General features: G+C 37.5%; 4 protein-coding genes across 6 annotated transcripts in view; 2 read left to right on the top strand and 2 right to left on the bottom strand.

The window, feature by feature from the left end:
• clybl (citrate lyase beta like) overlaps positions 1 to 18,336 on the bottom strand; it is a 760,714-nt gene that overhangs the window by 150,974 nt on the left and 591,404 nt on the right. The gene's annotated exons all lie outside the window — the stretch shown is intronic.
• The window catches only part of nalcn (sodium leak channel, non-selective), a 192,014-nt gene that overhangs the window by 3,497 nt on the left and 170,181 nt on the right, over positions 1 to 18,336 (top strand). The window lies entirely within an intron of this gene.
• The window catches only part of itgbl1 (integrin, beta-like 1), an 81,188-nt gene that overhangs the window by 56,914 nt on the left and 5,938 nt on the right, over positions 1 to 18,336 (bottom strand).
• LOC147835336 (uncharacterized) lies at positions 13,740 to 18,335 on the top strand. The gene is made up of 2 exons (XM_087267990.1): positions 13,740 to 18,029; positions 18,256 to 18,335. Exon 1 carries the CDS (start codon positions 15,370 to 15,372, stop codon positions 16,885 to 16,887), a length of 1,518 nt encoding a protein of 505 aa, XP_087124116.1. The 5' UTR covers positions 13,740 to 15,369; the 3' UTR covers positions 16,888 to 18,029; positions 18,256 to 18,335.

Here is an 18,336-nt window from a genome sequence, read left to right as displayed (position 1 = left end):
TCTAGCTTTATAAAAGTCTTAAATTTGACTTGATGAAACGTGTAAAAACCTTGTATAGTTGACCAGGAGCCACAGTTGATTGTTTTTGTGTTCCTAAGGCGTATGATTGTGTAAGCGTTCAAAGCATTCTAGCATAAGAAAAATTATAATGTTTTAACTTTAAGAAAAATAATTGTATTAAAATATATTTACACACAACAAAAACTACACTGTTATTTTACATTTGATTTCACAATTTGTGTACCTGAATACTGCTAGACTCCCAGAAAAAAATAAAAATAAAATAAAATAAAAACACCAGTTGTTGTATTTTTCATTTCAAGAGTACACATTTAGATATTGGTTGATGCTATTAGCAGGTTTGGCATGCTGTACCGGGAGAGAACTCTTGAGTTCAGAGATAAAAGAGCCTTGGGCTCCGCCTGGTCAATATTCAAAAACGGGGGTCCGAGATCTTATAGGTCTCGATAGCTCCCTCAGGTAAATGGAGCTAAAGGAGGAGATGGAGTAGAAGGGGGATTCTTCCAAATAAAAAATGAAGTAGTAGGGTGAAATCGGTCTATTTATAGTAGGCTTGAAATAATCTGATTGGATTATTGCAGATTACAGATGAGAGGTCAGCCGCGATCAATCATATCACATGCTCCTCTCAAAATTAGTTTGTAAAACTTCACATATCTTTGCTCTATTGTTTTTATTAATACTTTTAAATGGTTTATTTATTTAATGCAGATGCTCTCTACAAAATCATCGTAATCAATTATGTACATTCTTTTTAAACAGAGCCGTTCATTTCATTTACTGAAATTATATACAATATCACAATATGTACTGCATAAAAATAAAACAACGCAATGTCAGTTTTTTCAAATATCGTGCAGCCCTAGCATTAATAAGGATTTTTTCTACAAACAAGCATCGGTTTTATTACAGACACAATGGCATTCATATTCATTCTCTTCAAAGAGGTGTTTCTTTAAAAAAATGCTTAACTTCGCAAATGATAATTTCTGCGTATGACAACCACTAGATAATAGTCCACATCATATTTTAAATGCTTATACTTGACAGAATAGGCCAGTCTGTCAGAAATGTCTGGTGGCAGTGGATTTGCTTCTTACAGCATGTCTGGTATAACGTTATTGTTGTTTCCTTGTGGTTACATCCATAAATATGAACACTGTGGAAATACACAGTACGCTTGCAACATGATTCACCAGTCGTAACAGGGAAGCCTGGAGAAACCCAGAGGCTCATACGTTTTTGAGCTGAAAACAAACAACTCTTTTTCAAAGTCTAAATATGCAAAACAACTCTTGGAGTGGGTAATCTATTAAACGTTACTAATCTTGCACCTTCTGGAATGAATGCTGCAAATGACATCTCATGTGACACATGAGCTAGCAATGACATTATGATGACGGATGCGAGTGTAGTGGTAGTGATGTCTCATATCTTCATCCCTACCCCTTCTCCTTGGCCCTTGAAATAAAGAGTAAGTGGGGTATGGATACAGATGAAACATCGACTACACTGTAAAAAAAATGCTGGGTTCCACAACATTTTTTGTTGAGTCAACATGAGTTGAGTCAACATGAGTCAACAAGTTAACTTAATTAGTTTTTAAAAATATATGTTGAATGAACATAAAACAATTAAGTTGTCCAAAAAGAATTGTGTTGCTTCAGCTTATTTTAAATATGTAGTTTGAACAAACGTCAATTTTTTTGTGTGTACTTCACCATTATGAATCAGAATTGGGCCCAAAAATCCATTGAAAAGCTATGACATGTTCAATGATTAATCATGTTTGAAACAACATACTGTACAAACTAAACTAAATTTTATTCTTAACCAAATTAGAATGCATGAGTATTATTACACAAAGGTATGACACAATGACCCTCTTAAATCTAATTTCACCAGCATGGACGACACCACACTTTGAGCTAGACTTTATTGTAGGGATGAAAAGGAGTGGTAAGGGAACAGTGGATCAAAGGAAAATGGAAGTAAGAGGATGGATAATGAACAAGTAGGTAGGTTGATCGGGTGCTACAATGATGCCCAGTGACTCAGAGACAACGATGCCCATCTCTACTCTAGTAGAGTGATTGGAACCCCCCGATTCAACCTAGGAGCGAAGAGAGGGTTATAACGATTGTAAATGGGAAGAAAGGAAATGAAGGGAAGGAGAGAACGAGATGAACAGTGCTAGAGGGCTTATCTGCCTTAAATAGTTTTTAGGGAGTAGATAATTGGTTAAGGGGAAAAATGAGGACATGATCTCGCTGCCAAACTATTGTTTACAAGTTAACTCCATCAATATATCCTGATGGAGCTATTCACAATATTTAATTTATCCAGTCTGTCAATTTTTGCCCCTGTTATAAAATAGGTTAGACCATTTAGATCATGTAAGCAGTTCTGCCAAACTAAAAATAAATTATACCTCAAATCAAATGCACTAACTCAATATCTACGCTAACCAAACAAGTCTTCTGATTAATAGGTCATTATAACCCAGCAGTACTGATGGCTATAAAAACATGAAAAACTAAAGCCATAAACATTTTTTCAGTCTCAATTAATATGTTCTAAACAATCCTAGATGTGTTTTTCTCTAAATGGCTATTAATGCTAGAGTTTGATCCTATATGTGGACACAATCACACTGACATATTAACTGCCACCCACCCTGTTGTGGGAGGAAGACTTCGTCCTTGCTGGCTGTTGATTCCCTGCTTTTGTGTTACCAGGGGCATAATTTACCCCCTCACTGCAAAATGGGCACCCTGAGCTGTGACTCACTCCAAACAGCTGGGCACAGTATTAATAGACGGTGTGTCCTCATCAGATAAATTGTAGATGGCGAGCAGATTAATGAGTCATCAGACACTAATGGCTGTTCCTATTGCAGATAGTGCTATCCATGTCAAACTCTCACAATAGAATATGGGCTGACCAGGAGTATGAACGAGCTCGGATGCAAATAATTGTTACAATGATTTTTGTTTTGCGAAACAAGAATAGACAGCAATTTCTCAGAATTGCCGACAAGGCTTTCTCTAAGAATTCCGAATCATTCCAGGATGCAATTTCTTTTACAGGCTAAAGAAGGCATTTACATATTTGTATATCCCTTTTCCATTTTTAAAATATGAAATTGCTTCAATGTTGGTCATTGTGAATCTTTATTATTTTAACTTAATCCACCTTAGATAGGATCTTAACTAACCTCTGGTATGCAAATGAAAATCAAATTGAAACCAGTGGCTGATAGTGCCTTCAAAGACAGCCATTACACCTTGGACTGTGAGTATAATAGCCTTTTCTGATTAAAAGTGTGCAAAAAAAATATAGACACTAAAGGTTCCAGTGGGACAGAATAGAAAGCAGCATGTTACTGCATTTATTTATTAGCATTTTGTGTTTACATTTCAGTCTTTAGATTTTTCAGAGATCAGTCAGAGGAGACCAGCAACTGCTTGGTAAATCGTATTCTTTAAAATATCTTCTCTTATTTTCTTGAGAGCGAGGAAATTGTGACAGAATTGAAGTTTGGTGGAACGTTGCTCTCCCTGTTTTTCCTTTTTAGTTTTTATGTATTTATTTTAAATCACTGAACATACTTGACCTAACAAATGCTTACAGCCTTCTGAACCCAAGTACAAATCTTTTATAATCTTTTACAAATCTTGCATAAAATGGATAAACACAAGGCTGCACTATTTAAGTTAAGTTTACAGTAATGGACAGAAGCAAAGCACTTACAAAGTGCTTTTTCAAGTGTCTTTTAGTAATTTTACATTTCAAAGCAATATTTCATGCTTTATTGATAGCAATGTCTGGTTTGTGAACAATCTGAGTATATTTATTTCTTGGTTTATATGAAAACCTTTTGAATTGATTCATGAATCAAACAGCAGTTATTTCATGACTTAAACTGATTTGAATGCATCTGTTCTTGAGTCAACAACTTTAAATAATTTTTTAAGATCCAGTGTACAATTGAATTCACTGAATCAAAATTATTTGGTCAGAGTGACTCTTCAATTAACAACTCCTTGAATCAAAAGATCGGTTAAAGAAATGCTCCAGTGAATAACACACTTATTCAAATTTTCCATTAAGAGCGAGTCCACAATAATCACATTATCACATCAGAGCAAGACTACAGTAAACTCCCTCCTTGATTCATATTATCCTGTCTAACCTGTTAAATTAGTTTAAAAAAATCATACAATGGTTAATTCATGAATTTAACTGATCTGAATGCATCTGTTATTGAGTCAACAACTATAAATGATTTACTCAGAGCAATTCTTCAGTTAACAACTCACTGATTCAAATGATCTGGTCACAGTGTTTCTATAGAATTAATGACTCTTTGATTTGAATGATCAGAGTGGGCCTACATTTAGCAATTCCCTGATTCAAATCATCTATGCAGAGTGAGTCTAGAATTATTGACTGCCTGATTTGAAAGATTCAGTCAGAGCAAGTCTCCACTTAACAACCCACTGATTCATATGATCCAGTCCCATCGAGTCTAGAAATAGTGACACTCTTATTCGAATGATTTGTTCAGAGCGGATCTAAAAAAAAACAACTCCCTGATTTAAATGATCCAATCAGAACGAATCTAGAATTAATGAATGATTCAAAGCATTTGGTCAACAGAGCAAGTCTCTATATAACAACTCTGATTTAAATGATCCTTTCAAAGCAGGTCTCCATTTTACAACTTACTGAGTCAAATGATCTACTCGGAGCGAGTCTAGAATTAATGACTCCCTGTTTCAAATAAATTGGCCAGAGCAAGTCTCTATTTAACAACTCACAGATTCAAATGATCCATTCAGAGTGCGGGTCTACGGTTAACAACTACCTGATTCATATGATCCAGTCACAGTGATTCTATAGAAATAATGACTCCGATTCCAATGATCAGACTGAGTCTACGTTTAGCAATTCACTGATTTAAATGATCAAATTAGAGTAACTCTAAAATTTTTGACTGTCTGATTTGAAAGATTAAGTCAGAGCAAGTCACTGATTCAAGTGATCCAGTCAGTGAGTCTAGAATGAATGACAGAGCAAGCCTCTATTTGACTACTCACTGATTCAAATAGTTCTTTTAAAGTGGGTCTCCAATTACCAACCTATTGATTCAAATGATCCAGTCAGAGTGAGTCTAAAATTCATGACTCCCTGATTCAAATTATTTTGTCAACAGAGCAAGTTTCTATTTAACAACTCACTGATTCAATTAACAACTTAATAACTCAAATTAACAACTGATTCAAATGAGGTGACATTCCATATTTCAAGAGCCAGTTTCTATGCTTGACAATCGGGTTGTTGTTGCCCTAACTTTCGACCACCAACCTTTCCACAATGCACCAGCCCCTTACAGCTCTCCCTGCAGGAGGATGGTCCCACGTGGCTCCTTCAGGCTAACCCAGCCACCAGGCACTCGCATACGAGCCCCAACCCTAGGCTTGTCTCCAGGGTGGGGCATCGTGGTCCTCAATGTTATGAAACGCATAAGGAGTTTTTGAACCTGACCTATCACCTAAGACTTTCTTTTTGCCTTGGGAGACCCTACCAGAAGCATTAGCCCTCGACAACATAGCTATTAGAATCACTCAGGCACTTAAACCCCTCCACCATGATAAGGTGGTGGTTCATGGATGAGTCAATCTATGTTCCTTCTCTCACCTATGGTCATTATGACCAAAAGGGCAAGATCTTGGATACAAGTGGCCGAAATGGGTTTTCTTGGCAGAGTGGCAGGCACACTTTTATAGATAGAGCGAGGAGCTTTGTCACCCGGGAGGAGCTTGGTGTAGAGCCGCTGCTCCTCCACATCAAGAGAAGTCAGCGGATGTGGCTCAGGCATCGGTTTCGGATCCCTCCTGGACTCCTACCTAGGGAGGTGTTCCATGCATGTCCCTCTGGGAGGAGGGCTCGGGGAAGACACAGGACAGGCTGGAGGGACTATGTCTCTTGGCTGGCCTGGGAATGCCTCAGAATCGTTCTGGAGGAGCTAAAGGAAGTGTCTGAGGAGAGAGAAGTCTGGGGTTCTTTCCTAAGACCTGGCCCCGGAAAAGCGGTTAAAAATAAATGAATGAATGATTCAAATGATTCACTCAGAGCGAGTCTAGAATGATTGACTCCCGGATTCAAATAATTTGGTCAGAGCAAGTTTTAGGGTGTGGGTCTACAATTAACAACTTCCTGATTCTAATGATCCAGTCAGAATGAGTCTAGAATGAATGATTCCTGATTTGAATGATTTGGTCAGAGAAATCTCCATTTAACAACTCACAAATTAAAATGAACCAGTCAGAGCAAGACTCCTGCCAATTTTGTTTGGCACTGGACTGTGGGTGAAACCAGAGAACTCTGAGGTGATCCAAAAAATTCAAGAGCACAAAAAGTCATTCATTAATAACAGAAGTCGTTCTTTCAGAAATCCTCTATTATTTTCCTGAAGGTGAGAAAAAGATGACAGATTTGGGTGAACTATCCCTTTAAGGAACAACAGCAAAATCTGTCAAGGTTTTTGATGCATTACAAAAGACACAATCCCCAGCAGACTCTGTGTTAATCAGTGTGCTATGAAGTTTGCTTGCTTTTATCCACTCAAACCTTTAGTTAAGCAGGGTCTCGATGAGGCAGCTTGATCTTGAAGACATTTGCTTTCCTCTCAGCCTGTTAAACAGCGGCTTTGTATAAAACAAGACAGTGAGGTAATTATTTCCCCCTTGTTGTTCTCCTGCTTTGCGTTGTAGAGCGTGAAATGATTATGTGCTAGGCTGGGCTGGGTGTGAGGGAGACATCTGTCCTGTCTAATAATGCTGCGTACCTACAGCAGACCTGCAGCGATGAAGACAGGCCAAATCATCAGAAGAGCTAGGGTCGCAGTGTCTAATAAGTTTATAGACTTTTTATGATTTATGATACTTGTCAGAGCTGCGGTCTAGGATTTCCAGCTGAAGCGCTCAAATTGGAGATGTGTGCTCATGTCCGGCCATATCATGTTCATCTTTTGCCTATTTCCTCTCACCTGACATTTGATCGCCTGCTGCTAATTGGATAAAAGACCGTAGAGGAAATTAAAGTGTCATTTTGGTATTATGATTCATATTTGCAGTGAAACTACACAGTGTTTAAACACAATTTCCTCTTCCACTGTATCCTCAAACTCATATTGACCTGGAAGGCAAGTGACCTTTTCTTGTATTTTGAAGTATGGATCAGACCTGCTGCGTGAGCTAGCACACACACTATATTGTGACAGAAGCTTGCCGAATTGCATATCACTTCACCTGGACCATAAACATTGCTGTCATCCAGCATTGACAATCTGACATTGCGATATTCAGTTTTTTTCTTCTGTGGTACTGTATAAAGTATATTGCAATATGATAACAACTCCAACAGATGAATAGATTATTCATTCATTCATTCATTCATTCATTTTCTTTTTGGCTTAATCTTTTATTAATCTGGGGTCGCCACAGTGGTATAAACCATCAGTTATCCAGTACTTATCCAGAAGGTAGCTGGTTCGAGCCTCGGCTAGGTCAGTTGGCTTTATATGTGAAGTTTTCATGTTCTGCCTGCCTTCGCATGGGTTTCCTCCGTGTGCTCCGGTTTCACCCACAGTCCAAAGACGTGCGGTACTAGTGAATTGGGTAGGCTAAATTTTCTGTAGTGTATGAATGTGAATGAGTGTGTGTGTGGATGTTTTGCAGAGATGGGTTGCGGCTGGAAGGGCATCCGCTGCATAAAAAAATGTACTGGATAAGTTGTCGGTTCATTCCTCTGTGGTGACCTCGGATTAATAAAGCGACTAAGCCGAAAAGAAAATGAATGACTAATAGACACATTACAAGCATAAGTATTCAGACACAGAATTTGAATAGTCAAATGTAAAATAAAATTGCATAATCTTCACTGTATTAATTAAATACAATTCATCTTTGTTAGGCTGGTTATTATGGAGCTAATAATATGCCAAAACAATCTGAATTTGAATTGTGTTCATTTGAATTATTGACAATTGTAATTTAATAAATCTGAATTTTTATATGCCGTTAAAAAATGTTTTGAATTTGAATTTCTTAATTTGAGTTTGAATTTCATAACTTGAATATTGAACATCTGAAATTTAATACAACTGAAATTTGAAAGAAAATCAAATTCAATATTTTAAAATTCAAAATCAGAAATTCAGATTATAAAATTCAGGTTCAGCAGAAAGTAAGGGTCATCAACAGGGAAGAAATGAAATCCAAATTCAAATTAAGAAATTCAAAACTATTTTTAAGGCATATAAAAATTCAGATTTATTAAATTACCATTGTCAGTGATTTTAATTAACACAGTTTTGCATATTATTAGCTCCATAGGTTATGGTTTCGTCCATGTGAACGCTCAAAACATGAACAGGCCTCAAAACGGTTATACTTTAATGTTGTAAGCTGTAGTTAAAAATGATTTTAAATAATTTAGTGAACTTAAATTAAAAAAAAAAAGTTATTAGTTCAGATCTAGAACTAGTCAGTCTTGTCTGGAATAGACACTGAGAAATTTGGGATTTAGAGATTTGGGTCATTTGAGTCAACCTGATGGTTAAGGTGTGGAAACTGAAATGTGGGTTTGATTCTCAGCAGTGTCGGGGTGTATAATCGTGCTCTCTGCCACCCTTGAGTGCCCTTGAAAACAAATGTGTCCACAGTGTGTATTCACTGCTTGCATCCTAATGTGTGCACTAACTTGGATAGGTTAATGCAGAGGACAAATTAAGAGTTTGAGTTTAGACCTGCTCACACTGTGCGATTTCTTACTCTATATGATTTGGTCATCTAAAAAAAAGTTGCAAATCTTAAAAGATTCCTATAATCCTAGGGTAATGTCTTGGCCATCAATTCTTGGTTTGATATAATCTCCAACAGCTGACTGATGGCAAACACTTTTTCCTCACTATAACTACTGTATCTTTTGGCTTAATCCCTGATTTATCAGGGATTAGAAGTGAACTGCCAATTACTCTGGCATAATGTTTTATGTGGCAGATTCTCTTCCAGCCCAACCTAGCTTTATTCAATTCATCTATAAACTGCATGTCTTTGGACTGTGGGGGAAACCGTAGCATCTGGAGGAAACCCATGCGAACACAAGGAGTACATGCAAACTCCATACAGAAATGCCTCCTAGTCCAGCTAGGACTCAAGCCAGCAACCTTATTGCTGTGAGGCGAGAGTCCTAACCACTGAGCCACCTTGCCACCCAACAGATTTTCCTTTAATGAATTTCTGACAGTCAGATATTTCTGACACTTTTATGCAGTGTGACTTCTCTCACTACAAGCATCAAACCATGAACCAATAGGAGCACTGAACCTGATGACATGATCAGTGTGGCATCTTTAAACCAACTCTGGGTATCTTCAAAACATGCTTTTATTGCCAAGGCATGTTATGAGTAAAGTTAAGTCAACAGATTGTTTATGTAAGCTGTGAGGTATCATTTCAGAACCCAGGTTAATGAATTAATGGATTAATGACATCAAACTCCAAAAAAATACTGCTTGTCTGTGTGTTTAGCACATTTTGATTGTCATTCAGTTTAACATTATGACAGCTGAGCTCCAAAAGTGTGACATGGGATTTGTAAATCTGACAAGCAACAATCGTAGAGCTTTAAATAAAAGAAATGCACATATTAAACTTATACTAACCTTTTTTTCTTTTTGCTGCATTTAGATTGTAATTTGATAGTAGCTCAGATGGCGAGAGTAGATCTCTTTTATGGATGTCATTATATTTAAAGAATATTTTGAAAATCCAACACATAATCATTTATTCATTCATTTTCCTTTGGCTTAGTCCCTTTATTAATTATGGGTCGCCACAGTGGAATGAACTGCCAACTTATCCAGCATATGTATTTACAAAGTGGATGCCCTTCCAGCTGCAACCCAGCACTGTGAAACATCCATACACACTCATTAACACACATACACTGCAGAAAATTTAGCTTATTCAATTCAACTGTAGTGCATGTCTTTGTACTGTGGGGGAAACAGAAGCTCCTGGAGGAAACCCACGCCAACATAGGGAGAACATGCAAACTCTACACAGAAATGCCAACTGACTGAACCAGCGATCTTCTTGCTGTGAAGCGTCAGTGCTAATCACTGAGCCCCTATGTCGCCCTATATATTGTTTAATCATCAATTCTATATTTGAAGTATCTTTTCATATCTAATACTTTAGACCTGAAGGTGTGTCCAGGTTATATAACAATCCTAAATGTCATTTCTTGGGAAGAACAGAAGTCCAACAGCAAAAAGGGTTGTGGAAAAAGCTCCTGATAGAGTTCCACTGGGACCTGAAAACATGGAATATCACTTTTCTGACATTCTCACATAAAAAAAATAATAAAAAGATCTTGAGGGTATCAAACCATTCCCTCTGATGTTATAAAACATCTCCTTTGAACATACCTAATCATAAATCATTTTTCTTTTCACATATGCCTCATTTCGATTTGTTTCAGGTTGGAGAGAAAGGGTCTCAAGATGGTAACACTTGTTTGATAAAAAAAAAACAAAAAAAAAAAAACACACACACACAAGAAGGGGCCGAAATGAAGGTCACACCAAGTAGCTGAGAGAAATGTCATTTCTACAGATGGAAAAAGGCTACAGAGGGAAACATTGAGTCAGTTCTGTGCCAAATCTATCCCGTGGCTCCTTGAAACCTCAATTAACTTGTTTTGGTAGAGGGAAAAATGAGTGAGAAAAATGGAAAGAAACTGCCACGTTGAGCTCTGTCCCCATAAAGAAAGAAAGAAAAAAAGCCAATCCAGGTCACATAAAAACGGTAGGAAAACCCAAATTTTCTTCCCTTTCCCCCCAGTCTGTAAAAAAAAAAACATAAAATCCCATGGTAATACTTTTATATTTGGATGTTTGTGCTGTTTGGTGTGAACAAATAAAAAGCAAATATTCACATATCTTAATTTAGCCTGTGAAATGCTGGAGATCCAAACAAACTTTATAAATGAAATCATACATATGGTGGCTAGCTGTCAGGTTAAATGTTTTGTAGTCGCGTACACCCTAAGGTTTGTAAGATCTAGTTTGAAGTCTTATCATCAGGATCAAGCCGTGTTTATCTGTTCGTTGTTCAGCAAAAACAGGTGTTTTAAGGCAAAATGATTTATGGAGTCTCCCTGACAAAACGTAGCTCTCCAGAGACCAGACAGCTTTTTTCTTTTTAAGTCAGAACATAAATTTCTCATTAAATGCTCTACTTATCATGCAGATCCTGTAATGAGAAATAAAATTATTAAAAAAGGAAAGGAAGAAAGTGGTGAGGCAAAAAAATTATGCTTATTGTCAGGGAATACCATATGCTTTACAGAAGAGCTGGTGGTGGGTTTGAAAGTGGAGCACATAAGCGTCCCTAAATGTATGTCGACTGAAATGACAAGACTGAAAAGCCTGAGATATCTTTGTGTAATGGTCAACAGTACTGAACAGAACACAAATGGATTTTCTCGCTGCATTTTTGGTATAAATATGTCTTGATGTTGTTCTAAATCTTCAATTACATTGAAGGGATGAAACAATTGGACAATATCAGAATCCTTTCATAGTACTACAACAACCCAAACTGCCAAACCAACTCTGAAAAAACACTTCTTGTTAAAGGATGAGATGTTGGCTATTTTGTCAGAGGTACACAGTAAATATAGCTTTTATGAAAAATATAAAAGTTGGTCCTCCATTTTCAGAATACGCAACCATGAGAGAACACTATTATCAGATGGTTCAAAACTAATGAGCTCTTTGCTGGCTCGCAACATGCCTGCGCAAATAAATCTTTCTTGCCAGCTTCACGTATCTCTATTAGTGGTCCTCTGTGTCTCGTTTCTACAGATCAAAAACTGAAGGTGGAACAGAAATACACAGGTGTTTTTGTTCAAAGTTTGTCAGATGGATTGTTGTTTTAGAGAGTATAAAAATCAGTACAGAAATGTCAGCTCACATTTCAGCTATGTGGAGCCCTGCTCATTTTCCTTAAAACTGATTTGGAGACACTGATTATTTGCTTTGAAGTTATCAAGTTGTTTGTTTGGGACAATAGATCAAATTAAAGATAAATAAATTTCATAGACAGACAGACAGACAGACAGACAGACAGACAGACAGATAGATAGATAGATAGATTGACAGATAGATAGATAGATAGATAGATAGATAGATAGATAGATAGATAGATAGATAGATAGATAGATAGATAGATAGATAGATAGATAGATAGATGCACCTCATTTTACTGATCCCCCTCTTCACATGTGCCCCCGCCCCACCCCGCTCTTCACTTTCTTTCGCGACTCTCTTCAATTTTGTCTGTGAATCTTGACCAACCACCCCTCTACCTTCCGCTCTTCACTTTGGTCCGCGGCACCCTCACCTACAATTTTTTTCTTGATTCATTCAAAGCATATCAAATGATGGCAACACTAATTTTCATGTTTTGCACCACATTGTGAACTCGTGTGTTCCGGTCTAAAAAGGAGGTGAGCATTGTTGGCACACTTTTGATGCTCTGTTTTTTGGGAACTGAAATAGTCTGCAACTAAAAGCTGGTCTATAGTCCAGCACAGAGCTATGCAAGAGTTATGCGCCTTTGGAGGTGTGTCCATCTGTTGAGTTTTGGAGATGTATGCATCACCATCTGGGGCATAAGAATAGCAATAACTTCGTTATTATTGTTCATTTTTTCTTTCGCTGGAAATTAGAACTCATTCATTCATTCTTTTTATTTTTGGCTTAGCCGCAACCCAACACTGGGAAAGGACATTAGAAATGAATTTATAAATAGTTTTTAAACAAATCTTTGCGTTTAACAAACTAAATTAAATAGTCAGGCTACTGGATCTCTTCATAGAGTAAGTTTCGACCGTTTCTTTACTCCATGAAAGGAAAGGAGTAAAGTAAAAAGAAAGTAAAGAGGCAGAATGGAGAGGGCTCATTCTTTATCCTAGTGCAGATGGTTTGTTTAACCGTTTTCTCGCTAGTGCAGTATTCGTTTTTTCCACTTACAAATATAATACAATATTTTTCCGTGCTTAAAATAGCAAAAGTAGATTCAGACACTCTCTTAATCCTTTTGCGTCATGCGCTTTAGACTTTGCGCCTAGATCATTAAAATAGAGCCCTTAGAGTGAAAATAACATATGCAGGCAAAATCAATATTTCATCGTTATTACTAGTGCAACAAACTCAATTTTTATGTTTTTTTTAATTCCGTTTTTTTTTTTTTCATATTGTTTTCGACTAAGGTATGATATGAATCCTCACTCCAACATCCAAGATAAATGAAGCACAGCACTGCTATAGAAACTGTAGCAAAGAGCCACATACTGCCCACTCCAATTCATGCTATCAATTTCTTCCAGTTTATATTGAAAGATTATGTCCATTTTAGTTCAGTTGCATTTACATTGATTAAACTCTTATGTGATATGATGGGGTGACCTGTGCCTCGACCCCCACAAACTGATAGGTGTGAACTAAATGACCCTTTTACAATCTCAATGGGTATTAACAAAACAACAGCTGAAACATCTGAAGAGGGTCCTGCTGAGCCTCGTAAACAGAATGGTTTGTTTGATGCTAATATAAAGTACTGCCTCACAGACAGTACTTTGGGTTAAGTTACTTGAAGACCGACGGGTTAACATCACTGCTGAGGAACTGCACTATTGATTGTCTTCAATAAAGTCTTTTCTCCGTAAGAACTTTGGTCAGCTTACTTTTTTATGTATTAGAGTAATCTAATACATTGGCGAGCCACCCAAGAACGGTTAAGCCAAATACAGCAAAATCTAACAATTTGGCGAGCCAGCCAGGAGAGACTGAAAAGAGGAAAACTCATCAACTGCAACAAGAAATGAACTGAAGAATCTTGGAGAATCTACAGTTAAAGCAGAAGATAAACAGATTTTGTTTGTGGACGAGTCCTGGATCTACATATTGTATCTGTGGACACACTTTATTTTAATCAACTGGATCTCATCTCAAAGATCCTAGTTTGGTGAGTGAAACTTATCAGCTCTCTTAAAGAACCCTTAAAAGAAACATCTTTTATAAGTAACCATTAAAGTAAGCAGATCTACCTGTATATGTAGTGCAGTAATAAACTACAGTGATAGTATTGCTGAAATTTCAGGCTTTTTCTCGATATTTGCAGAAATTGTTAAAGAAACAATTTGGTCCATTTATCAAAAGATTTTGAAAGAGCAGTGGAAATTTTAGGCTTAGTCCATTCTCAGGGTACTTGTAGGAATTATTTAAACAATTTGGTCCTTTCTCTTGGAGATTGTAGGAATTGTTGAAAATAATTTGGTCCATTTCCCCAGGGGACTGTAGGAGCCGTAAAATAGTTTGGGACTGATGTTGATGTTGACTGGGTGCTAATTCAGTAGCCACTATTTTAATTTCGAAGGTAACAGAGCCTTCTGTGATAGAAATCTTAAAACATTGTAGGTTTGGTTCGTTTTCTAGAGTTTGCATGAACTGTTAAATAATCATTCTGGTCCAATCACTAAGATTATGCAGAAGCAGAGCTTGGTCCATTCTCAGCTGTGATTGTAGAGATTGAAAAATAACAGTTTAGCTTATTTTTCCAAAGATGGTTATGAGCCATATAAAGCAAACATAAATGGTTTGCGACTGATATTGCTGCGAGAATTAGGAATTCTTGACTGTGGGCTAATTCAGTAGCCAGTATTGGAATTTTGAAAATTCTAACTGTGTTAAAATATGATGGCATAAAACTGTAAGCTGTTTGCCTTAGGTTTAAGGATACAGTAAGATTTAAGTACATTGTATTAGGGACAAATCCTAAAGAAAGTTACTTAGCCTTCTAAGATAATGCTCAGAAAGAATTGTTATTAGACAGAAGCTTTCAGACAATTTTAGGCTTGATTCTTGCTTTGAAGATTGTAGAAACTGTGAAAAAATAATTCTGGTCAAATCACTAAGAATGCAGAAGCAAAGCTTGACACATTCTCTGTTGGGATTGTAGAGATTGTAGAAGTAATAGTTTAATACATTTGTTCAAAGATTGTTAGAAGCCAAATAAGATTTGGGACTGAAAGAACGAAAGTGCTAATTTAATAGCCACTATTTTAGCTTTGAAACAAATGTTGAATCTGTCTATGTATTTGTAATGGTTTAACAGACTGCTGTGAATTTAAATTGGAATAAGCACCTTTGATAGCTCTAACACCTTTTGTTCTGTTTCACACCTCTGAGGGCACTGTCCTGTACTTCCCATGGCTGAGTCTGCAAGAAACTATGCTAATGGAGCTACCCTGAGAACAACAACAGAAAAGCATGGAACAGAACCTCCATGTGTTACCATTGATCAGATGTTGGAAAATCTGAATAAATATTTGGACAAAAGGCTGGGACTGAGGAAGTGTCGTGATGATGTATGCAAGAAGTACAGCATCAAGCACTCAGAGAGTGGATTATGGGCATTGCCGGACATTAAAAGGGCTTATGGAAAGACACAGCGCTTATGCACAACCACCAAGAAGGATGGATTGTCTGTGATTTTGGTTAAGCAAATTCTTCAACATGAGCATAAGTGTGAGATTGACAGATTGGAACGTGAGAACAAAGCGGAGAAAGCTAAAGTTCGAGCACTGGCTGAACAATTGCAAAACTTAAAGAAGGATAAAGAAAGACTGGAAAAGGAAAACAACAAGCTATTGAATTTGATCTCTAAACAGCTGGAATCAAGATCTTCGAGCAGCTTTGTTGACAGTGAGGCTGATCTTTCCATCAACACCTGTGTTCATGACCCAGTGAACTCAAAGATTAGATTAGCTCCTGTGATTGTCAAACACAGAAGGACTAACGTTGAAATTGACAATGAGGAGGGCTATGAAGACAATGGAGAGAGACGAACTCGCACTGTGACAAAAGTGGTAAAGAAGTATGTTCCATACAGGACATACCATCCAGCTACTCCAGAGCAAGTTGACAAATGGTCAAAAGAGCTGCCAGATGTATACAAACAACCACGAAAGGTTTGGCAGTTTCTTCAACGACTGCAGAAAATCTACATTTTACATCCACTAGACGGTGTGATGATTCTTAATGTCACCCTAAGAGACAGTGACCAAAAGAGACTTACAGAAAGTGTTGAAAGAAGGATTGGTGAATCACAAGAAAACATAGAGGATGGATGGGAAGCCATAAAAAACTTCTTGTTTGAACTGAAACCTGCAGAGGTCAATTGGGCAAGAATTACCTCATGCATGCAGAAAACTGGAGAAAGTGTTGCAGAGTTTGAAGAACGCTTCAGACAAATATGGACGGAACATTCTGGTCTGAATACAAGTGAAGATCTTGACAAAGACACTGGAATTCCCCTGAAAACAGCATTTGTCAATGGACTCAATCCTGAGATTTCTAAAGATCTTAAAATCAGGTATGATGACTGGGACAGCACTGTAACAACTTTCATCCAGATTGTTGAATGGTCAGCTAAACTGGAGAGAGCACAAGATGTCAGACTTAGATCTTTGCAATCGGAAAGTTTGTTTTACAAGAACAGAAGAATTGAGGATGAGCAAAAAGAACGTGAGTATATGGGATACTCAAAACTACGAACTAAAGGAAGATGCAGAAATTGCAATGAAGAAGGACACTGGGCCCGTGAGTGCAAGCTCAGTTTAAAACATCAAAGCAAGGATGATGACCACCTGTTCAAGCAGTTTCAGCAGCTAACAATACAACAAAAACAGACTCTGCTAAATGCTGTACAGCCGCAGGGAAACTGAAGAACCTCTCTCTGCAGCACCAGCTAGTGACGTCTTTTCCAGAAGCTGATGAACTGAATGTGTATGCAAACAGTAATATAAAAGCTGACACAGAAGTCTCAACAGATGAAGACAAGTTTGATGTCCTAGTAGATGGTGTTGCCAAACAAGCCGTAAAGGAGAGAGGTGAACATACAGCGGCATTAAGACAGCTTCAGCAAGACCACCGATCAGTCTTAGACAGAAAGCAGACTGCAAATGAAAACTCAACAAAAGAAATGCTGATGGACGATGCAAAAGAACTGCGTGATGGCAACCAATGCAGTATGGATGGAAACAGACTATGCCCTTTTGAACATGCCCCAAGCCAGCCCATGTCCACAGAAAATCTGACATCTGACAGCCTTGTCCAATACAAAGCAAGACTCAGCCTGGCAGTACATGAGGACAATAATAAAGTTTTGTCACCTCTGAAGAGGGGCCATAGTTTAGAGCCCAGAAAATGGGTAAAGATACGACAACCTCAGATATTACCATTAAAATCTAGGTGTGAGAACTCATATGAGAAGGTTTTAGTATCTGATTCAATAAATAAAGTTCAGGGACTTGATAAATGGATCAACGTGAGTTTGCCTAGAGACGAGGGATAGATGACAGTAGTGTTTTTCAGAGTCCAGATATGGCGAGACTAGAGTTTTTAGGCTCTAGCTTGTCGCCTGAGGATGAAGACATAAACCACCACTGATAAACACTGTAGTGTCCTGTCAATATTAAATAGGGACAGTTTCTATAGTTTCTATAGGCAGTTTGACAATTTCTCTAAAATCTTTTTTTGGGCAAGATACGTTTCCCTTTTCTCTTTTTGTGTGATTGCAGGTGTTCCGATGTTCCAGAGAATGACCAGAGACACACAACACCAGACACCTAGATGAACACACCTGAACATTCACAGAACACAACCACATCCGCTACTTCCACAACATCACAACTTCAAACAGAAATGGACTCAGGCATTTAAGGAAATGCAAGCTTCACCATGCCTTTTTATTCTGTCACTTTAAGTTATATAGCCTGTATTGCAGATTGCTGTATACATGATTAACTTGTTTTATGATCAAATATGATCAGAGGAGGGATTGAAAGATTATGTCCATTTTAGTTCAGTTGCATTTACATTGATTAAACTCTTATGTGATATGATGGGGTGACCTGTGCCTCGACCCCCACAAACTGATAGGTGTGAACTAAATGACCCTTTTACAATCTCAATGGGTATTAACAAAACAACAGCTGAAACATCTGAAGAGGGTCCTGCTGAGCCTCGTAAACAGAATGGTTTGTTTGATGCTAATATAAAGTACTGTCTCACAGACAGTACTTTGGGTTAAGTTACTTGAAGACCGACGGGTTAACATCACTGCTGAGGAACTGCACTATTGATTGTCTTCAATAAAGTCTTTTCTCCGTAAG

This window comes from Danio rerio, chromosome 9 (genome assembly GCF_052040795.2).
Source record: "Danio rerio strain M-AB ecotype USA chromosome 9, GRCz13ab, whole genome shotgun sequence".
In the NCBI taxonomy this organism is placed as follows: Eukaryota; Metazoa; Chordata; class Actinopteri; order Cypriniformes; family Danionidae; genus Danio; species Danio rerio.
This window is presented reverse-complemented; position numbering and strand designations above follow the sequence as displayed.